The sequence below is a fragment of the Globicephala melas genome, chromosome 11, assembly GCF_963455315.2.
Source record: "Globicephala melas chromosome 11, mGloMel1.2, whole genome shotgun sequence".
Taxonomy (NCBI): Eukaryota; Metazoa; Chordata; class Mammalia; order Artiodactyla; family Delphinidae; genus Globicephala; species Globicephala melas.
The window spans coordinates 75,996,225-76,020,896 of record NC_083324.2 but is presented as its reverse complement, the minus strand read 5'-3'; the positions used below and the strand labels follow the sequence as shown (position 1 = coordinate 76,020,896).

Here is a 24,672-nt window from a genome sequence, read left to right as displayed (position 1 = left end):
TCTTGGGCCAAGACAAAATGAATTGCTGCCTTATTTATGTTCCCCAATACTTTTACGAACACTTACATTACTTATCTGTTTTTATACGATCACTTGCTTACATTCCTGTCTTCCCAACTAGATTAACTTCCTCAAGGAAGTTAATAGACCCCTTCTATACTTTGCTTACTTTTGTGTCTCCTAGAGGGCCCAGCTCAGTGCCTGTCATACAATTAGCAGCAAGTTTCTGCTGAATTAAAGTTACATTAGAGACTAGACACTAGAAATAATGCCACTTGCAGCAACATGGATGGACCTAGAGATTGTCATACTGAGCGAAGTAAGTCAGACAGAGAAATACAGGTATCATATGATATCACTTATATGTGGAATCTAAAAAATGGTACAAATGAACCTATTTACAAAACTGAAATAGAGTCACAGATGTAGAAAACAAACTTACGGTTACCAAGGGGAAAAGTTGGGGGAGGGATAAATTGGGAGATTGGGATTGACATATACACACTACTATATATAAAATAGATAACTAATAAGAACATACTGTATAGCACAGGGAACTCTACTCAGTACTCTGTGATGACCTACACAGGACTAGAATCTTAAAAAGAGTGGATATATGTATATGTATAACTGATTCACTTTGTTGTACAGCACAACATTGCAAATCAACTATATTCCAATAAAAAGTTTTTAAATTAATTAAAAAATTTTTTAATTTAAAAATGTAATAAAAAGGGGAAAAAAGAGTCTAGACACTTGTGTGCAATAGATCATTTCCATCAGCTGGCTTCTTTCAATCTATATTGTATTTTCTTCAAACCAGCATTTACAACAGTTTGATTACAGAGCATAATTCACTCCAGTGGATGGGGCGTTTTCACCAGTCTTGCCCATTTTTTTTCTTGCAATGTCACTGGAGTGCCTTGAGCATGCAGCCTAATTCTACACACAGAGCAGCCCTTCTGTCCTTATCAACCTCCCACAGACCGCGAAGCCCTCAGTGTGCCTCTGTCCTTTGCCACAAACATGAGGTTCACGTTCCCTCTCATGGCCATTGGCCTGGAAGTTGCCATGATTGTTTTATTTGGATTATTTGTTCAGTATGAAACGGATCAGAACGTTTCCCAGCAGCCCAACAGCACCAAGTCACCTACCGTGGATGTGGACAGATACCTTGACCTGTATCCTCGTGAGTAAGCAATCTGCTTCTTATTGTACATTTTTGGGTTCTCAGAATGTGGACCCATTTTAGGTTCTCAGAATGTGAGGTCTGTGAATACCGTAACCCCTAGCACTCTACATGGGAGCTCTTTACAGAATTATGTGATAGTTCTGAGTGCTAAGGTTATTATAAGTTTATGCTGGGGCATCTGGTCTCTGTAGTTAATGTGTTTGGATAGAATCTGTGTTTATTAAAATATGAGAACAAGAAGCTGAAAATGTAAATAATTGATCAGTGTTTTGTGTTGTCTACATGCTGCTAAATGACCTTATTTTTCCCTTCATCACTAGTTCTGCAAGGTATAAAAATATCACCCCCCCAAAAAAAAAGACTCAAAGTTAACTTTGGAGGAGAAAGAGTAGAAACAAAATGGAATATTGAGAAGGAATTCATGTAAGGGCCTTAAGGTATAAGAAGGGGTATTAAGGATGATACAGGATGTAAATGATGTACTCAAGGCTTTATAATATTCTGAAAGGAAGACGGTTTGTTCCTCTGAGATGAGAAGAAACGTGTGAACTACCTGACATATTTTAAAAGCAGGACCCTTCCCTGGGAATGGCAACTGGAGGAAAGAACGGATATAGTTTCAAGTTTGGACAGGCAGGCTATAAAATACTTAGTATAAAAATAATAACTACCATTTACTGACTGCTTACTATGAGCCAGGCATATTCATCACCTTGTTAACCAGGGAGGGAGGTTGTGATATAATCTTGTTATATAGACTGTTTATTCAGTGAGGCACAAATAATTTTAGTATTTATTATTTATTAAGTGTTAAATTTTATTAATTTATTCAATTATTTTTGTAGCGATATTTATTATAGTTCTATAGCATATGTCTAAGCTTTTTAAAGAAAATATGACATTTGTTCTCTCATTCCTACACATTTTTGAGGGAGTTTACATAATGCGGAGTAGTCTCATGTAGAAACTGTGACCTAGAGTTGCCAAGCGACTCAGCCAAAATGCACATTCTCAAGTTAAGGGCAGAGTTAGGACCATAAGTCAGAGACTCAGGGTCCAAATCTAGTTCTCTTTACACTACATAGATATCCAAACGGGTTCTTGATTAAAGAATTTTATAATTTGCAAGTTCAAGAACACCAAAACAGAAAAGAATTCTGTTCAACTCTGTATGCTTTTGTACATTTTGTTTCTTCCTCCAGTAAACATTTTTACTATGCACCAAGCATGTGCTACCGCAAACTTACTCAAAGATGAAACAAGTAAGATGTCTTTATTGTAAGACTCCACTGTTCGGTGCAAATGTAAACGAAGAGCTGCAGTATGGCATAGAAATAAAATGCCAAAAATATAATCTAAGATTAGTGTTATTCAAATAAAGTTATCTTAAGAGATCAAAAGCTCTGTAATTTGCATAATTCAAGCTGAATTCTCTCAGTTCCAGTGTCAACACTCATAGGTAAAACTTCAATTCAGAATTTGAGATAAAAGCCAAGTTGGAGAGAAGAGTTACTAAACATGGTCATTTTTTTCAATTGCCTAGCAATCATATAACTTTTATACTCTGCTTGCAAGGAACATAGAAATCCATTCATTTTATGATGCATTAAGAAAATATCTATTTAGCTCCCAATTCTCATCAAGCAATCTTCGAGGTCCTAGGCTCTAGGCAGTAAATAAAGCAAAGCAAACAAAGCAAGCAAAGTCCACGCCCTTGCTATTACCGAAGTGGGGTCTGGCTGCTCGCCGCTCAAAAGCCAATAAAGAAGCAAGTTTGGTGGAAAGGAAAGTTTGCTTTATTATAGATGCTGCAGCTGAGGGGGAGGGCAGACTCCTGTCCAAAGGCCGACTCCCCCCCGCCCCCCCGACAATCAGGGCGCAAGAGCTTTTACAGACCGAGGGAGGGGGCTACATGCAGAAAGAGCACAGTCAGCTCTGACAGTCCTCTTGATATTGGTCATCAGTGGTCTGATCAGTGTCATATTGATTGTTTTAAGTACTGTTAGTCTTTAGTTCCAGGGTTGGTTTGTTCCCATTTCGTTGAGGCCAATTCTCAGAATTGTGACAGCTTATGTCATGGCTACAGTCTGTTCATCATGTAGTTAACTTCTTCCACCTGGCCGGGGTTTCAGTGTCTATAAGGCAGCTCACAGCATGTGGCTCAGGATATTATCTATATCCCATGGGGAGGAACTAAAGGTCCTTGACTTTGGTTAATGACTAAACTATTATTATTTAGTCTTTTTTGACTGCTATTCTTTGCTTCTGCATTTTCTCACTTCTATTAAACTTATTCTTTGGCTACAGTTTTTCCACAGACAAAAGGCAGGTGGAGAACATGGATTGCGGGAGGACTGTAGGGTCCTGCTCTATTTCATTATAAAGTTTACATTCCAATGGGGAAACCCAGACCATATATATATATATACACACACACACACACACACAAACAAACACATATATATATATATATGAATAGATATATATTCAATATGTATATATATATTCATATTCACATATGTACTGTGCTGGGAGGGGAAAAGCATTTACACATATGTACATATGTGTATATATATACATATACATATGCATATCTGTGTATAATACAAGCAAATATATACATGTATATATTTGCTTGTATGTTATACATACACACAGCACACAGCCATACACTAACACACACACACTCACATGGTAATAAAATGCCACAGCAATAAACAAAGCAATATTTAAAAAATAGATGTACCTGGACCAGGGGGATATCCTTTCAGCCTTTCTCAACCAGGGTTATGTGAATGAATTAAGTCTTACTAGCCCAAGGCATCCACTGCATACAATTAATTAACTTCTCTTCTGTGCTTCTACAGTGGTACCAATCCTGTACCATCTTTGAGAGAACTAGAAAATAGTTACTTAAATCATTATCTTGTTCCATGGTTTAAATGAGAAATCTGATTGAGAAAGGCAGTTAATGTAGAGTCTGGATAGGTCTTTTTGATACGAAGTGACATTAAACAGAACTAAAAGAGGCAAGAGAATAAGCTATATGGAAACGGAACAAGGACATTTTATATGGAAGAAACAGCAAGCGCAAAGGCCCTGGGGTATTTAGTATGTGCAGTGGGCAAGCAGGGAAAACAGACTCAGAAGTGTGAGAGTTCGGGTGCTACAGAGCCTTGTAGACCGTTGTAAGCAAACTGTTTTTATTCTGAGTCGATAAACAATTGGAGGACTTTGACAGGAGGAGTATGATATGATTTAAGTTTTAAAGACATTCTTCTGGATGTTACGTAGACAAGAGTTTGTAGGGGATCAAGGGAACAACTAGGAAGTCATATTACAAGAACCATCTAGTAATCCTGAAGAGATATGAAAGTAGGCTGGACCAAGGTCATAATGGAGGAAGTTCCGAGAAATGGTCAAATTCTGGCTATAACTTGAAAGTATCGCTAAAAGGATTTTCTGTTATATCAGCTGTATCAAACATGAAAACAAGAGAGGGATCAAAAAATGATATCTAGGGCAGGATTCTTTTTCACTTCTTTAAGGAAACATCAAATCACAGTTGCCAATAATAATAATGATTAACAGCCAACACAGACACACACAAACCACAACATCTTCCTCACTATAAGGGCAGTGAAGCCAGGACATAGGCAGGGGGCGGGATAAGGGAAGAAGAATTTAAGCAATAGAGGCCCCTGGGGGCCCAGAAGAAGGGCATTACACAGAACACAAAGTGAAATTTTACATGGAAGGCAGTCTTCACTCATTCAAAATGCTCCCCATAACTCAAGTCTATACACAATTAAAAGTTCTCTCTTCTGTAAGGTGGCTCCCAAGATCTAAAATTCTGGTTAGTACTAATCTTCCAGTTCAGCTATGTTATCACTGGTTAAAATATTTTGTAGAACAGCCCTAGAAACCACACAATTATACTAATTATACCTATATATTTTTTCCTACATTTCAACAATTGATGTACATCAAACTTATGCAACAGCATAAGTCACTGGAGAGAAGATTATTAACTATTCACTCACTAAGAAGTAAAGTTCAAGTCAGGTCAACAAACATTTGGGGGCACCTACCCAGCACCATGGACGGTGCCAAGTTCAGGGGTTCAAGCACAGAAGAGGCTCATTTCCTGCCTAAGAAGCTCACAGGGACTTTCACCAGTTCTCAGTTGCAGTGTGGTGAAAGCTATGAATTTTTCACAAATAAATAAAGTAGGACCTTAATTTACATTTAAAATAAATTCAATAGGATATAATTTTATTCATCTCTCTCCTCTCTTGCATTCCTCACTATGCAATGCAGAGAAAGGGGTGATATCACACAATCCTGGCATCTGCTCCCATCCCAGGGCACAACTACGGAAGTGGGCAATACACCTGAATATCACATTGCATGTCATGACGGACCCCAGAGAAACTCACCTGAGGAACTAGATACACTCCACGGTTTTTGGCCTTCATGGCACCCAGCAAAGTGTTGGCCAGTTTGTTGAGGCAAATAATTTGATAAAGGAATGACGTTTGGCTGTGACTGTCAACTAATCCTTGCTAACACATAGCAAGACTAGAGAAAAGTTTAAGGAGAAGGCTCCTTGAAGGCTGTTAACATGTTACTAGAGATTCTACAAACACAAGGTCTTTAATGCCTACAGGACATTAAAACCACATCAATGAACTTTATGTCCTCTGTTAAACATTAGAATCCATTAGTCTATCTTTTTTTTTTTTTTTTTTGCAGTACGCGGGCCTCTTACTGCTGTGGCCTCTCCTGTTGCGGAGCACAGGCTCCAGACGCGCAGGCTCAGCGGCCATGGTTCACGGGCCCAGCCGCTCCGCGGCATGTGGGATCCTCCCGGACCGGGGCACAAACCCGTGTCCCCTGCATCGGCAGGCGGACTCTCAACCACTGTGCCACCAGGGAAGCCCCCATTAGTCTATCTTGAACTTTGAGTGGATCCCATGTGTGATCTTGTTACACTGATCATTTGAAAAATACTGATTCACAGTTACGCAGATACTCCAAATGTTGACATAGTTCATTATATAATATCAAAAAAGGATACTTGTTAATATCACCAACAATCTCACCAGAAACCCCAAGAAGTTTCAGAAAGCTGGCAAGCTTGTAGTGGCAGACATAAATATTCTGAAATTCTAATTTTTAATTTACTTCTAATTTTTTAATTTACTTCTTATTTAACCAAGTATAGTTGATTCACAATGTTGTGTTAGTTTCTGGTGGAATTCTAAGGTTTTTTTTTAAAACTCAAAATGTATTACTGGCATACTGTGAGTTCTTTTCATTGAAATCATAACATCACTTCGTTCATTTTTCAGAAAAAGTTAATACCCATTTGAAAAACCATAGTTTATATCAATCTTTTTTCCAAAAAAAAAAAAAATGGAGTTCTGTGGAAAAGTTGCTCACTCAGTTCATAACTCAAACAATAACAAACGTGCTTTTTCTTTTCTGAGACAACCATCATGTTTCAGTAGTGCTTTACGTGTAAAGACATGTATGAGAGGGTTAATAGTTACAATTAATAATTTTTACTGATTCATCAAGGAATTTGTAAGTAAAACTGGCTTTTTTTACTGCAAGTGTGTGGTCAGGAAGAATACCAGACTACTAATTCAGTTTGGTACCACTGCTTTCATTCATGCTAAAGTACAAGTAGTTTTCTATACCATTGTTTTTCATCATCTGCGGAAATATCAACACAGTGAAAAAGTCAAATAACATCCTGAATTAGAATTATCATAAAAATAATTTTAACCTCAGATTCCCTGAAAGTGTTTCCAAGATGCCCAAGATGTCTGCAGATCACACTTGAAGAATTACTGAAGATATAGGTAAACTGGCAACGAATGTACACAGCACTAGAAATTATTTTATGAATTTCAATACCAGCAACAGATTAGTATGATGATTTATTTTTAAAATCTCAATTTAAGAATATGCTCCTATATTTATTCAGATATCATTCAGTTCATTTATTTATTTATTTATTTTGGCTGCGCCGCACGGCTTGCAGGATCTTAGTTCCCTGACCAGGGATTGAACCCAGGCCAGGGCAGTGAAAGCACCGAGTTCTAACCACTGGACCACCAGGGAATTCCTCATTCAGTTCATTTATTACAAAAGATTCAGCAAATCTAGATATACGTGACAGGCAAAAGGTTACAAAAAGTGCAGGGTAAATGATTCCTAGGAAATTGTTTGCTGCTATCCTAAGTGATACAATGCTTGAATTAACATGCTGTGTTTTATAATCTAACAATAAGATACCAGCCTCCTGTATGCTGCCTTTGAGTTGACTCATTTTGTTTACTTAAAAGGACTGGAAGCAATGAGCACAAATAGAACCCATATCTTGCCTTCTAACTACCATTTTCCACTCAGAGGCTCATTCCAGGTCAGGGCAAAGCAAGCTCAATGTAAGCCAAGTGTATAAAGACTAATGGGGGCGTGCCAAGAGAACACAAGATCCTACTTGAAAGAGCACCAGCTAGCCAAACTGGGGATAAATAGAGCATTAAAAATAATAATGGTATGACGGTAATAGATTATAACACACTGAAACAAAGAAAAATTGATGATAAACGGGCACAGACAAGCACATAAACAAATGAAATTAAACCAGAGGGACGTGCACAATGTTACAGCTGTGCCCGGCAACACTGTGCAGAGCATCTGGTGCTTGAGGGTCATCTAGAAGTATGCCAGGTAAAGAAGTGTTGGGTATAGGGGAATTCCCTGGCGGTCCAGTTGTTAGGACTTGGCACTCTCACTGCCAGGCCCCCGGGTTCAATCCCTGGTCAGGGAAGTAAGATCCCACAAGCCATGTGGCGTGGCCAAAAGAAGAAAAAGTGTTGGAGGTGGGATGGGGCAGACATTCTAGGCAGCACGCGTATACAGGAAATAGAGGAGAAAGAAGGTTCTATTTCATTTTTCTGTTGGTTGGTGGTGGGAGAGGGAGAGTTGGAATCCTCAGTTGCATTTCAAAGACATTGAGTTATCGGGGCTTAAAAGATACCCTAGTCCAAGATAAATGTGAAGTAAAATATAGAACAAAAATACCAGACGTTGCCAAGTTTACTTTAGAGGCTAAAGTTGACTGCTAATTGACAGAGACAGACAAATACTATAAGATATCACTTACACGTGGAATCTAAAAAATAATACAAATGAATCTATATACAAAACAGATACAGACTCACAGACATAGAAAACAAACTTATGGTTACCAAAGGGGAAAGGGAACAGGGATGGACAAACTAGGAGTATGGGATTAACAGATATAAACTACTATACATAAAGTAAATAAGCAACAAGGATTTACTATATAGCACAGGGAGTGTTACCCAATATCTTGTAATAGCCTATAATGGAACATAATCTGAAAAAAATTTTTTAAAAAAGGCAAATCACTATGTCTTATACCTGAAACTAACACAGTATTGTAAATCAACTATACTTCAATTTTTTAAAATTGCCTGCTACTGAGAATATCTGATTTAGACAAGTCTTGGCAGTCTTTAAAACCCATCAGAAGACTTCACAAAAGTTCCAATCACTAAAGAAATCCCTTTTTCCTTCTATGAAGAGGATACTTAATTCCTTTAATGGCAGAGTCTTGCACCATAAAACTAAACTCATGACCCTCTCCTTTGTCCCCACCCGCAAAAAAAAATTCCTAGTGCAGGATGAAAGACAATACACAATCCTGTTTATAAACCTTTTTATCCATACCTTTCATACAGAATCATTATTTGTCAAGAGCCTTCTCAACTTTGTAAGCTCTCTTAGATGAGGTTCTTAAAGCCCCCTTGTGGCGAAAAGCAGTAACAAGAATTAGATTTGGGGGAGGGGTGGGAAACAGTGGAGCACTGTTAATACAAGAAATTCCTCCCTCTATATAATGTCTGGTTTTCCAACAAAGGAAGAGGGGGATAGAATCTGAATAATTATTACTCCCAGTGTGAGACATTACAAAATTAGTTAAAACAATTTTTTAATTAGTTGGTTACTGCACACTTTAAAATCAGCTGATGACAGGAGGAACGAGAGTACTCTCGGAAAAAAGAATGTTTAGAAAAACAACTTGGCGTAATGAAAAAAAAAGAAAACAACACAGTGAAGACAGTAAGACTGGGTTTGTTTTTGTTTTTTTCGGTACGCGGGCCTCTCACTGTTGTGGCCTCTCGCGTTGCAGAGCACAGGCTCCGGATGCGCAGGCTCAGCAGCCATGGCTCACGGGCCCAGCCGCTCCGTGGCATGTGGGATCTTCCCGGAGCGGGGCACGAACCCGTGTCCCCTGCATCGGCAGGCGGACTCTCAACCACTGCGCCACCAGGGAAGCCCTGGGTTCTTATTTTTATTTTAGTTTTGTGATTATAAACAACTCACCTAACTTCTCTGGATCTTAAGAGTCCTGACCTAAAAACAAAATAAAATAAATGAAACAACTTATAGAGCTAGGAGAGACTTTGGGCTTCATCTAATCCAAACTGTTCTTTAAAGAGGAGAAAACCGAGTTGCAGAAAGGTCTAGGAAAATCATAAACAGTAAGTCACGCATACTCTCTGAGCTCCACTCCAACTTAGTCTATGATCTAAATCAAATGTTTACGTAAAAAAATTTAAATGGTGGTAAAACAATCTGTAAAAATAGATGAATGCATGTGGTCACCTATATTTCCAAAATCAAACAGGTTGATGTTAGTTGACAGTTGCCCAACGGCAGGTCAGGTAAAATCCCAATTCTGAAGTTCTCTGGGAAGATATGAGATGAGGGTGGGCATCCAGAATGCGGGTATAAGTCATATTATTGCCAATAGGCATTATCGCACTAGGAAAAAAAATAAGACTGCAGCATTCTCCTCTCTGAGACCTCCCTCAAAGCTGCTAAGGAGAGGGAATCTTCAGAAATCTTTTTCCTTTTTCACCCTCCTCAGACTGACTGTCTTGGGAGGTTGCACCAACAAATAAAATGACCAAAAGGCTCACTGCGTGGATGGAGTCGAAACAATGATGACGCTGTGTGTACCTGAATCAGCAAGTTTGGTCTGGTTTTCTCATTCTCTTTATTACATTTGCAGCACTCATATACAAGTGAGACTAGCTTCTAGACCACCAAAGGAACCTCATAATTCAGTCTATGATGCCAACTTCTGTCTGTCCTGGTATTTGTCATAGAGTAAGATGGTAGGGTAAGTCCCCACGGCTCCAACCAGCCCTTTTCAAATACTGGGAATCTTTGGAAAGACAGCATCTTCATCTACTTCCGGGTTTGTGATCACTGCCACAGATTAGTTGATCGGATTTAATCTGAAAAGTTTGAAAAAAATGTAGTATGCAAGCTGTGTTGGGGAAAGAGTCAGGACAGTTCTACAGAGACGAGGGGAGCCCAAAGGGAAGGTGCTACAGACTCTAAGAGTGACATTAGCCTGAAAGAAGGTTATTGGGGAGTGTCTTATGATCAACACCTGCAGCAGAAGTGTTTGGGCAGAGAGAGAAGCCTCAGCTGACCCCACCAGAAACTCTGAGACTGGTATTGTCTAGCTTCAGGTGGCCCTCTCCCGAGGCAAGGGGATGCACATGTGAACCAGTCACTGGGCTCAGGCTTCCCGAGGGAAGGCCTGTGACCTGTATAAGATAAGAGTGTTTCCCAGAGGGAAGGGAGAGCTGTCACCTGGCAGCACTCCCTACAGCCCCAGGAAATGTGAAATATAGCTTTTGCAGTATTGCAGATGAGAACACTGAAGCTCCCAGAGAATAAGTGACTTGCCCAAGGTCTCACAGTCACGTGATACAATTGGGGGATATCAGCCTACATCTCCAGAACCAAGTCAAGTATCTGTTCCTCAAGAGGATAAAGCCTTCCTTCCGTTGGCTTAGAAAGTGTTAACAAAGACATTATCCCATATGACTTGAATAATGATCTAGTAAGATTTCCAGGGCTGGTCCTATTATACACATTTGATAGATAAAGACAGCAGCTCATTCATTTAGTCAATGTTGCCTCTTTTCCTATATGCACGCTTTTATGACAGATTCAGGGGAGCAAAGGATGAGTATGCCCTAATCCCTTCAATCGGGAAACTCACAATCTAGTGCAGGCAATGGACACCTCACAAAATAACTATTACAGTGTGATACGTGCTAAATAAATGGTAATGCAATGTGACAAATGCTAAAGCTGAGGTTTGGGAAAGACAAGAGGAAATATTAATTTTCCCTGGAAATATTGGGAAAGTCTGCAAGAGCGGGTGATACTTGCACTATGCTTTGCAAAGTTTTCCTCAGGTGGAAAGTAATGGAAAACTCTTCAGGGAGAGGATGAAAGACACACTGGTATGATAGTGCATAGTCTTCCAAGAAAAGGCTCAGACACTGAATAATTTGCCCAAGGTCTCCTGGCTGGTAAGTAACCAAGCTGGCACTTGAACCCAGCCTTTGGCAGCCCAGTTAACATTCCCTTTGTAGTGTTTTCTGAAAAGGATGTAGCACTTAGTAAATGGAATATGCTATGATGTAACACTTTCTCAGTGGTCCCCTTATGCAGATTTTTTTTCCTCTGCTCTTTTGCAGTCTTCCAAGATGTGCATGTTATGGTATTTGCTGGGTTTGGCTTCCTCATGACCTTCTTGAGAAAATATGGCTTCAGCAGTATGGGCATCAACCTACTCATTGCTGCTCTGGGCCTCCAGTGGGGCACTATTGCACAGGGGATCCTGCAGAGCCATGGAGAGAAATTCCACATTGAAATCAAAAAGTGAGCACCCCTTATTTTCCAACCATTGTGTTTTCAGAGCAATTGTTTCTCTGCTTAGTCTCTTGACAGTCAGCCTCTGAACTAGCTTGCAAATTGTTATTATTATTCCTTTACCTTATTAAGGTAAAACCCTAAATGAGGTAAAGAACAGGGAGGTTAAAGGAAATGTGAGAGCAACTAAAGATTGTATGGTAATTGGAGGCGGGGGTGGGCAAGAACGTGGGAGAGGATAAAAGTAGGCCTGGGAGAAGCACCTGATGGGGACAGGTGGGGAGAGGGCCCTTGAACTCTAGACAGGGTGATGCTATAGTTCATTACAACTCATATATGTGGGGTGTGCATTATTCTTCAATGTCTTCTTTCTTCTTCCCTCAGCATGATAAATGCAGACTTCAGTACAGCCGCAGTTCTGATTTCTTTTGGAGCTGTCCTGGGAAAAACAAGTCCAATCCAAATGCTGACCATGACAATTTTAGAAATTGCTGTCTTTGCTGTCAATGAACATCTGGTTGTCGAGGTATTTGGGGTAAGTGTTCTAGTGATACTTACCTAGCTTTGAACATCACAACACATGTATTGGATGCCCACTATATTCAGGGACAAACCTTGGTGACAGTGATACCATAGCAAATAGTACTCATAGTCATCATTTGAGTGCCTACTGTAAACCAGGAGTTTTATAAACATTATTTAATTGCAGTATCACCACAACAGTGTAAAGTAGGTATTATGATGTTACTATTTATACACAATAAAACTGATGATCACAGATGCTAAATGACTTACTTGCCTGAATCTGGATTCAAATCCAGAATTTTCTAGCTCTACAACTCTTTTTATTAAAATACATTTTCTATCAATGATCAATTCCTATTTATATTTCAACTACTCATTGAATAGCTCTTTCAAAGCCTTTTATTAAAGCTTAGATGAAATTTCTTCTCCTCCGTGAAAATCTCATTGATTCTCCCAAGGAAAATAAATAGAATATTCCTGGGCACTCTCCAGTATTTTATTTATGCCTCTATTGAACATGTAATTCAAAAGCAAATACTTTTGGTAACTTTCTAGGTGTCATGTGTTGGTGATTCAGTGACAAACAAATAGTTAAGGTCTCTGTCTTCATAGGGTTTACAATCTAGTGGGGGAGACAGACACCCAACAAATGATCATACATTCAACCATCTACCTATAGAATCACGCACACATACACAAAAATATTACTGTAAATTGCAACACATGCTTTGAAAAAATAAATAGAGCGGCTCTGAAGGAGTATACCTAAAAGATCTAATTTAGACTGTGGAATCAAGGAAGAATTATGTAAGGAAGTGACAGCTAAGCTGGACCTGAAAGGTACATAGGAGTTTATCAAGCATGAAAATTTAAATAAATTAATAAATTTGTATCATTTTCCTACTTTAATAAGTACAGAGCAATGCCTTGGGTTTGGCACACTGAACTTTCCATCTAGAGACAAGAAATGTAGAAAACTGGATCAAATCCATTGTGTCCTAAAGAGGGACCTAAAATGCGCTTCTTCAAATGAATCTTGGACCTCAGCTCATTTTCTTTTTCTTTGGTTTTTTTTTTCTTTTTTTTTTGTGGCGGCACTGAGCAGCATGTGGGATCTTAGTTCCCAGACCAGGGATCGAACCCGTGCCCCCTGCAGTGGAAGCGCAGAGTCTTAACCACTGGACCGCCAGGGAAGTCCCTCAGCTGGTTTTCATATCATCATTGCAGGGTGAAGCTTCTTGAAACTTCAAGTCTTTGAGTTACAATGAAGTGAGCTTTTACTGCAATGTCAAGCGAATGCAAAAATCATGTTTGTTTTGTATCAAGTGCAATGCATAATATTTCACTGAGAATATCTCTAACCTTGAAAAGTAACCTAAAAGGTATTGAGTGCCCACTAAGGACCTAACAGTTGAAAAACATGGTCCCAGCTCAATCTTACCACAAACTGTATTAGCTGGGTAACATTTCCCCATTTTACAGAACTGGAGATTCAAAGAAGTAGAGTAATTTGACTAACGTCACATCAAAGAAGTACCTGACCTAGGATTGAAAGTCAGTTCTGTGTGGCTCCAATGCTTGCACTTTTTTGTTTTTCCCGATCCTGTTTTATTCCCTTTCTCTGACACATTTTTTCTCTCTTCATCTTTTTTTCTTTAACCCATGAAGCAGTTCTTTCATTGACCTCCCTCCTGTAGTGAGTTTCACCTCTATTTACATGAATGTTTTGCCACCCTCAGGCCTCTGATATTGGAGCATCAATGACCATCCATGCCTTTGGGGCCTACTTTGGTTTGGCTGTAGCAGGCATCTTGTATCGATCAAGCCTGAAAGAAGGGCATCGCAATGAAGAGTCTGTGTACCACTCGGACTTGTTTGCAATGATTGGTGAGTTGGGATGAACTTGCCTGATTCTTGTCTATTTGGTCAGACGCAAGGGAATACCCCTATTTTCCCCTAACTCTTAGATAACAAAGCATAAAAGGAAAGACATCTTGTCCATGCCCAAAGCAAACGGCTTCCCCTGGACTGCCTTCCATATTCAGAACGAATACCCCTTTTTGTGATTTACTACAGGGACTCTTTTTTTATGGGTATTTTGGCCCAGCTTTAATTCGGCCATCGCTGATGCTGGAAAGAACCAGTACCTGGCCATCGTAAACACATACTTCTCTCTTGCCGCCTGCGTGGTTACAGCCTATGCGTGCTCCAGCCTTCTTGAGAGCCGAGGCAAGCTCCATATGGTAAGTGCCATGTTAACTCCCATGGAACTTTCGCTAAGCGACCCTGATGGCTGCTCTGATGACTAGTTCACTTCTGCATCACTGCTGAGCTGCCCGAACAAATCACAACACTGCAGACCTTGGAGAATAATCTGAAAACAACATTCCTTTATTCTTCAAATGTGTACTCTGGCAAATCTAGTAGGGAATATAATTATGCAAAAATGAAAGATCTGAAGTGTATTTCTTTAATGATAGAGCTAACTGTCCCCAAGTTCTTAGAAAATCTTTCTTAGAAACAGGAATTTCTACAAGAGTAAAAAAAGAGAGTGGGGGAATGCAAGTTGATTTTCTAACAGCAGATATTTCTCTCAAAGAAATAACAACTAAATGTAATGTGGGATCCTGAATAGGATTCTGGAAAAGAAAAGGGATATCAGTGGGGATACTGGTGAAATTCAAAAAGGTATTTAATAATATTACACCAATGCTAATTTCCTAGTTCTACAGTGATGTAAGACGTTAACATTGGGGAAAACTGGGTGTGGTATATATGGAAACTCTCTGCAATATTTTTGTAACTGCTACATGTCTAAAATTATTTCAAAATCAAACTTTTTTTATATCTCCCCCAAAATAGTCTTTTGAGTTTCTTGACTAAGAGCTTAAAGAAATATCAGTGAAGGAATAATCCTCAGATCAGCCACTCTTCCTTTCTGAGCTGAGGGAGAAAAAAGATATTGTACCAAAATACTACTTTCTTTTTTAAAATTTTTTTAAATTAATTTACTTATTTTGGCTGCGTTGGGTCTTCTTTGCTGCGTGCAGGCTTTCTCTAGTTGCCTCAAGCGGGGGCTACTCTTCATTGCAGTGCACGGACTTCTCATTGCAGTGGCTTCTCTTGTTGCAGAGCACGGGCTCGAGGCGTTTCACTAGTCGTAGCACACGGGCTCAGTAGTTGGGCTCACAGGCTCTAGAGCACAGGCTCAGTAGTTGTGGCGCACGGGCTTAGTTGCTCCACGGCATGTGGGATCTTCCCAGATCAGGGCTTGAACCTGTGTCCCCTGCATTGGCAGGTGGATTCTTAACCACTGCACCACCAGGGAAGTCCCACTAAAATATTTCTAAGCATAGCTAAGGACATGTATTTCAGTTCTCTACAAATTGTTTCATGAGAAAAAACTGAAAACAATAAAAGGAAGCAATCGTACATGTACAGCTCAGTGGTTCTCTTTCAAAAGCACTGATAACCTGTCTTCCTCTGGCAGAACAGTCAGAATATGATTTTTCTGAGGAATTCTGGTAAATGGAAACTGGTTACTCTTTCCTCCACCCTCAAATGTTCTCAGAAGAGTGACACTTGCAAAAGCTGTTGTCTTTGATGTGTAATGTGTACTTTTCAATGTCTCTAAATCCCCTCTTTGATTATTGGAATATCATGGACTCTGCAAAAGCACACAGTGGCCACAGGCTTCTTTCAGTTCACGGTAACCACAAATGCATTCCAAAGCTGCATAAAAAGGCAGAACACTGCCAGAATAACTGCTGTATATTCCCACCCTCCTACTACAACTTCTTTTGATTTCCTCACATCCCTCTCCACACTGGTCTTACTAATCTGATCTCTCATGCATGACCAAAGAACCCTACAACAAGGATACCAAGTGTCAACTTCTGGGAAGAAAGGCCTTCTGAAATTACAAAGAACCTTCTTCTTAAAAAGGAATCCTGGGACTTCCCTGGTGGCACAGTGGTTAAGACGCCACGATCCCAGTGCAGGGGGCCTGGGTTCGATCCCTGGTCAGAGAACTAGATCCCACATGCATGCCGCAACTAAGAGTTCACATGCCACAATTAAGGAGCCCTTGAGTCGCAACTAAGGAGCCTGCCTGCCACAACTAAGGCTGAGTGCAACCAAATAAATAAATAAAAATTTTAAAAATAAATAAAAAGTCCATTCCCCAATAATATTAAAAAAAAAAAAAAGAATGAATCCATAACCCTCCCAACTGAAGAATGTGTGGTGTATGGAATCCACTGAACCCACGATTGCTACAGTCCTTCTGAACTCCTCCTCCTTCCTCTCACCTCACTCACATTTCTGTGCCCTACACAGGTTCACATTCAGAATGCAACCCTTGCTGGAGGAGTGGCTATAGGCACTACTGCAGACATGGCAAATACCCCATACTATGCTATGATCATTGGGAGCATTGCAGGAGTGGTCTGCGTGTTTGGGTTCAAGTTTCTGACTGTAAGTATTAACAAGACACTCTGAGTCAAACTTTGGATCTGCCCCATCTTCTTCTCACATCCCACCAACAGAGAAAAGCTATGAAAAGTCCTTTCCTAAGCACCTCTCCTTGGGTCATTCAACATGTCAGTGTTCCAGTGGTTTCTACTCTTTCTTGCTTTCTTTTTTTTATGTCAGTTACTTATAACAGTATGAACTGAACGTACTTGTATTGCTTTCCTCAGGGCAGTTCCATTAAAGGTTTTGTTGTTGTTGATGTTTGTTTTGTATAATTAAGGACTCTGAGCCCTATTCATGGGATTTAGGATACCATCAGTAGTTAAGAATGAGTAGGAGTTAAAGTCACTCACCTTCAAATCTATCTACATAAGACTGAAATGAGCAGTTTTGCCACCAGTGTATTCAGATTCTTTGATGTAAGCAGGTGTCAGATAAAGATGGAGAACTGGCCTGCAGATAAAAGTTTTCCTGCATGGTCATTGACTTCAGTCACACAGCTCTCTATACTTAACAAAATAATAAAGCTTCCTCTTTTTACAATTTTAGCCATTTTTCACTACTAAACTGAGGATCCACGATACGTGTGGGGTCCATAACCTACATGCCTTACCTGGTGTGATAGGAGGCCTCGCCAGCATTGTGTTCATAGCCTTGGAGACAGCTGACACGTGAGTGAAAGAATGGGTTTTCCTGTTCCCCAAGGTCAAGTGCTGTTTTCTTACTCTTAGAGAAACCCAGTGATGAGAGAGCTTTTTCTTTAGCAGTCCAGACCACAGTTCGTAAGTACTGTTCTTATAGAAGCCAAAGAGACACAACCAAGATAAAAGAATTGTATTGGAAGATGTTTCTTAACTAGCATTATTAATGTTTATTTTTGTTTAATTAACGTGTTTATTTAAATTTCTCTATCATAGGCAACTGTCTCATTGCAGATAGGACAATTTGATCATCACATTCAGATTACAGTAGGCTTACTCTTTTACTTGGTCCTACCAAAATCAAGCATATGGGGCATATGTGATGAACTGGCAACCTTTGCATCCAATCCACACAAAGAAGAATGAGTTAGCATAATGTGGAGAGCATTTGGATCTGGGGAATCAGAAAGACTGGCATATGGTTCCAACTTTGCTACCTAGTTAAGTGGCTTTTGACAAGTCACTCAGCATTTCTGGTTCTAAGTTTTCTCATCTGTAAAATGAGAGACTTGTACTATTTATTCTCTGAAATCCCTTCTAGGCTCTAACAGACTTAGAGTCTTCCCCAAGTGGCCAGAGAAAGAACAGCCATCAGTCAAATTTAGGAGAATGGAAGTGATGCCATAAGCCATGAGTCGTAACTTTATGCAACAAGATTGGAACAATTTGAAATGAATGTCATCCATGCAAAACAGCTAGGAAAATTGTAGAGTTCAGATCACTCAGGGAGTAAGGAAGGAGGAATAAAAATGCGCAATTTTTGATTGAAAACATGAGGAAAAGGTGAATGTGTTTGATGATGTCTCAACAAGACCACTGGCTGGAGTTATATAATATGAAAAGAAAGTGTTTCTCTTCCATTTTAGCAGATTAAAATATTACCATGTTAAGACCAGTAATGATAAATATTTGAAAAACTTGCTTCATCATATTTTCTACTGAATAGAAAATTTGCTTCCTCTTCATGTGTATAGGTGACCCATTTCTTCTGTTGTTGTTTTTTGTGTTTTTTTTTTTTTTACTACTTTTGTAAATTTGGAGGACAACCCCAGAAATATCACATCTTCTTTTAGTTCTTTCCAGGACCCAACAGAGTGTTGAGACCAAACACTGATGTATTTTAATGCAAATCAAGTGTGACAAAAGTTTGAGTTAAAGAGTTCAACTCCTAAGTATTATAGTGTGTAAACGTTCTGCACACATACTTAAGAGGTGTCTCAGGATTAGAAATAGAGGAATTCTTGAGCATCATGCCTGGATCAATTCCATAGATGCAATAAAACTAGTCTGTCTGGCTCTCAAAGGCTGGGTCTTGCTGGGTGGCCAGATTTGGGGTAGGTTTCATGGTTAAGAGTCCAATCCTTGGGTATACAGGTTTAGCAACTTCTTAATTTACTCAGGAGGCATTGAGGGGGGCAAGCCTTGGAAGGCCCATTCACATGTGTGGGTAAAATTCACACATATTTCACACAGCAGATAAAATACATTTGTACAAGAGCCAAATCTATTTACTCACATGTGTCTATTCAGAATATTAAAATGCGAATCGGGTTTCTTGGTAAGCATAGAACAAGGAGAAGTTAATATACTTAAGGGACATTTTTTCAAGTTATGGCAGCTTTACTCTAACAGTGCTGTTAATTTTGTCTAACGCTGTGTTTTCCAAGCCTATTTTATCATGGAATAACTTTCATCAAAAACATCTTTTAATACCTTGTAAAAGGTCTTGGCAGATTCTGGTAAAATTAACAGGCAGCTTACAATAGAAGAAAATCAGATGAGTTAAATACATATTAAATATTCAACCTTGCTAGTAATCAAAGGAATGCAAATTAAAACAAGTTATCCATTTTTCAGTTATCAAATTGATAAAGATTTAATAAATTATAATACTGAATGGTGGCTAAAGTGGAAAAATGGGGATATAAATTGTATAAGGTCGTATTTGGAAAAGCCCTTAAGAAGAATATAAACCTTTACTGATAATCCCATTTCTAGATAGGTTTTATTTTAGGGAAATTATTGGACAAGTCCATAAGCATATTCCTAAGAGGATATATTCTCACAGCATATTTAAAAATATGAAACATCAGAAGCAACCTAAATACCCAACCTATAGAACTATAATTACAGTATATTTGTACAGTGTAATACTCTAGTAATTAAAATTATGATCCAGATCTACATTTACTGACATGAAAAAACATTAAGATTTAATGGGAAAATCAGTATCATGACATGCTTGCATTTTTATAAAAATACTTGCTTATATTTTACATGTTTATACTGATAAGATTGGAGGGAAATTAAACTTTTTCCCTTCTTTTCTTAATTAGTGGTTTTGAAATTTTTACAATGATCATATATTACCCATACAATTTTTTCTTTAGTAGAAAAAAAGTAATAAACCCTTCAAATAAAGAGAAAAAAAGGAATCTGAGTTAAGTACATTCTTTTCCCTGAAGGATGAGGAAGAAACAACACATTCTCCTACTTCAATGGTTTGCTTTCCTGCAATAACTCAACTATTTGTTAATTGCCTGTTAAAGAGTGAGGCACTGTGCTAAGGGGATTCCCACACTCCTAGTTCATTTGACACCCTTATGCATTTCTATAGCTTTTTATCACATTCTTCTATTCCCCAAATTATAAGGAATTTTTCACTCATTAAATTTTAAGGTAACTACTTCTAAGATATAGATGCACTTTAATATTTTCAGTGAGTTGTCCCTACAATACATGGTAAAATTAGCTTTTCTGATTTTTAATTTCATCACAATTGTTTTTGGGGGGATGAAGTAAGGAGAGATGGCTGCTCACATTTGTTTTGTATATTGCTCCATCCTCAGTGCCTAGAAGGGAAGCTGGCACAAAGCAAGTACCCAATAAGTAGTTGTTGAATCAATCAGAACCTCGTACCATATTTTTAGAAAATACTAAACCCTCTAAGGAAGATCTTTTTTTTTTTTTTAACATCTTTATTGGAGTATAATTCTTTTACATTGTTGTGTTAGTTTCTGCTATATAACAAAGTGAATCAGCTATATGTATACATATATTCCCATATTCCCTCCCTCTTGCATCTCCCTCCCATCCTCCCTATCCCACCCCTCTAGGTGGTCACAAAGCACCGAGCTGATCTCCCTGTGCTATGGGGCTGCTTCCCACTAGCTATCTATTTTACATTTGCTAGTGTATATATGTCCATGCCACTGTCTCACTTCATCCCAGCTCACCCTTCCCCCTCCCCGTGTCCTCAAGTCCATTCTCTACAGCCATTATGGAGAACAATATGGAGGTTCCTTAAAAAACTAAAAATAGAACTATCATATGACCCAGCAATCCCACTACTGGGCATATATCCTGAGAAAACCATAATTCAAAAAGAGTCATGTACTGCAATGCTCATTGCAGCACTACTTACAATTGCCAGGACATGGAAGCAACCTAAGTGTCCATTGACAGATGGATGGATAAAGAAGATGTGGCACATATGTACAATGGAATATTACTCAGCCATAAAAAGAAACGAAATTGAGTTATTCGTAGTGAGGTAGATGGACCTAGAGTCTGTCATACAGAGTGAAGTGAGTCAGAAAGAGAAAAACAAATACCGTGTGCTAACACATATATATGGAATCTGAGGAAGATCTTTTCATCATTCCTGAAGAAAAAGGTAGTGCCTGTTTAAGTGCTTATAAGAACGTGTGAACTTTGATCAAGAGTTTCAAAGAAAATAAATATATGAGATAAAAGAAAAATTGTAACAAATGTTTGTTTGCTGGTATGTAATGATGCACTCTGGCCTGAAAGGGGCAGGCATGCATGCCCTCCGGAGATGAGCTTTGTTTGCTGGCTTGGAAAAACAATGGAATTGTTTTGGCCTCCTAGGTCTGCCATGGCCATGCAGGCAGCTGCGCTAGGTTCTTCCATCGGAACAGCACTTGTTGGAGGGCTAGTCACAGGTGAGCATAAAAAGTAAACATATGTTTATATCTCATGCTCTCAGCATAATAGATGATAATAAATATTGTTAAATTTAAAATTTTTCTAAAATTCTGACAGTAATCATGTAAGCTCAAGGGAATGACTTTACAACAGTATTTTAATTACTTTGCAAGTTGATTTTCCTCTTCAGCATCATAACATGACTTATTTTCTCCCCACTTTCACAGGTTTGATTCTAAAGATACCTATCTGGGGACAACCAGCTGACCAGGACTGCTATGATGATTCTGTTTATTGGGAGGTACTATATAGTGTTCTAAGGACATACATGATGACTACAGTAGGGAAAGTTTTGCTCACCTCATGTCTAGATGTCTGTGTGGCACCCCTATGATGAAATTGGTTGAACTCCCTATTTATAGAGAGAAATTGAGAAAATGTGCCCAGAAAGATAAAATCAGAAGCTATGATATTTTCCAAAGCAGAAACTAGATGAAGAAAAGACAGACTTTAGTTGGCAAGTGCCCTTTCACTCCTCCGAGGGCAATAAAAAAGCTCCTCATAAAACTATAAGAATCCTGGGCAGTGGTGTGAGATTTTACCCCACATATAAAAGTAGACGAAACAGGTGGAGCACACAAGGTTGAAGAATTTCAGTGAGTACACAAGAGGTTCTAGGACTAACAAAACATCAGCTTCTTTCCATCCTCCAGTTTCTACCTCTTTATTTCATTGACATTTTCTCCCAAATTATTTCCTGCAAAGCTTAAGACTGACAGATATTTGGATGTGTTCCATGGGATTTTCAAAGAGAACAGGTTTGGGAAAGCGAATGTAGTCAGGGTGGGCGGGATAAATATTTTTGTTTTATTATTTTTTCCCAACTCAAACAATTTTTATTTCCAGTTTTTTCTAAGCTTGAATAATGATTACAGAAAATCTTTGTTTTGATACTAACCTCTGACAAGCCCAGTGAAAGAAACTATCAAAAGTGCCCTAATCTTTTCTTTTTTTTAAGGTCCCTAGGAGGACAGAACTGGACGTGTTCAGTCGTTTCCATGAACATGGCAACCACAACCAGTTAGAACCTGAAGCCTAAAAACCATTCCTGTGCCTCCGCCTCTTTTCCCATTGCCTAGACTTGAAATAAAATGGCAGCATCCAGTGAGAATATGGACCAGAATGGATAGATCCTGAGCCCCAAATGTCCAGTGTGAAAATGTTTTAACATAATCTGGTGCTGTCTCCTGGCATCAATGATCGTTTAGTTGAAGAAGTGTGACATACAACAGATGGTCAAATGGATTCTATTCAGGACTCCCAGATTACTCCTGCCAGTGGGTAGGTACAGGGTGAACATTCCATGTATTTTCTTGTATCTTTTTTTTTCCACATAGAGGAAAATTTACAAAGAAACCAACATTTTCTAATCATGTCTTAATGTACGTACTATGTCTTCAATCCCAAAGATTATAAAACCGAAGCCAATGAAACAATAATTTATGTAAGAAATCTATATAAGAAATAAGAAAGAAACGTATGTATGTAAAGCAGTACTATGATAGTTTTTTGACTGAGTTCTCTTGATTCTAAAAATGGTCTAGTTAGTAATGTTATGTCTTTGTTTTGTCGGCTAAAAAAAAATGCACAACCTAAAAGTTGAGAATCGTGTTCTATTTGGTAGACTTTCTGAGGACATAAGCCCAGGAGACAGCCTCTCAGAGAGTTCTGAGGGACTGCTCGGAAGAGGTAAGGGAGGAACCAGGATATACAGGAGTTTTGCAACAAAGACCAAGTAGTCAGAACATCAAAAGATTACTGTTAATTAAAGACAACCAGACATCTCAAGGTAATGAATTTGGCACTTTTCTATGTACGGGAAGATGCAAGAGTCTGGGCTGCGCACCTCAGCTATCTGGGGCCAGTAGCCTGTGGGCATCCTGCTGTTTGCATCCTGAGCTCCTTCAGGGCTCACCCTCAAGAAAGGAGGTAGTGGCTAATGGCTGCAACATCCTTTGTTTACTGATATGGCAGGCGACATGTTTCATTCACAGTTTGAATATTCTTTTGCTTAACTTCCTTTGCATGTTTACTATTTGCAATAAGAGCTCAAATGCTATCTGACCAATGTCTGTTTTGTATAAAATTTCAGTGGATTAAATCTTATTATACAATAAAGCATTTGTCTTTTTTCTTTGGTGGTTAGAATTCATTTTAGTAACAAACACACACATTACACACACATACACACACATTCCTCATACTTAGTCTATACTCAGTTCAAATAAGTTGTTACTATGTATTCACTACCAAAAAAATCAAGTTAATGTCTCATAGGGTACGTTTTGAAGAACTCAGTTTTAGAAAAAGGTAACTGACATAGTCATATAAAACCATTTCTAGGGAAATAACATAAAATTTTTTTCTCTTTGTTAACGCTGAAGATTTTTCTTCTATCTCTGGAGTTCTGGTCTCTTGCCAGGATGCGCTTAAGTATCAGTGAGGCCCTGACATAATTAACAGGACTTCAGTTTCTAGATGCTAGAACTGAAAAATTATAATAACAATTAATTAATATGTCATTGCTCTGGGAAAATAGTGTAATTTATTTGTAGATCCTAAATATTTTACTAGATAAATAGGTGACTTCTTTCAAACCTGCATCAGTTTCTCTTTCAAATGGGCTTTTTGAAAAAGCTCACCTATAAAAGTCCACTGTCCCCACTCTTGATGATCATCACAAAGAATCATTTTCGACACCAGGATGTCCCAAGTCCTCCTCGTTCCTCTGATCATAAGGCGACATTAAGAGGGTCTCCAGAGAGTTCATTTGGATATGCAGGTCAATAGGTTTCAAAAAAAACACATTTATTCTAGGGTTTCCCCGGTGGCGCAGTGGTTGAGAGTCCGCCTGCCGATGCAGGGGACACGGGTTCATGCCCCGGTCTGGGAAGATCCCACATGCCGCGGAGCGCCTGGGCCCGTGAGCCATGGCCACTGAGCCTGCGCGTCTGGAGCCTGTGCTCCGCAACGGGAGAGGCCACAACA

The 24,672-nt window shown here is 38.9% G+C and overlaps 1 protein-coding gene across 1 annotated transcript; it reads left to right on the top strand.

Moving 5' to 3' along the window:
• The first annotated feature begins 1,026 nt into the window (after positions 1-1,026).
• Positions 1,027-22,757, top strand: RHAG (Rh associated glycoprotein). The gene is made up of 10 exons (XM_030870503.2): positions 1,027-1,189; positions 11,803-11,986; positions 12,362-12,512; positions 14,242-14,389; positions 14,579-14,745; positions 16,841-16,978; positions 17,525-17,646; positions 21,568-21,641; positions 21,852-21,925; positions 22,643-22,757. The coding sequence occupies exons 1-10, from the start codon at positions 1,027-1,029 to the stop codon at positions 22,721-22,723; spliced, it is 1,302 nt and encodes a 433-aa protein (XP_030726363.1). The 3' UTR covers positions 22,724-22,757.
• Positions 22,758-24,672: the final 1,915 nt, after the last annotated feature.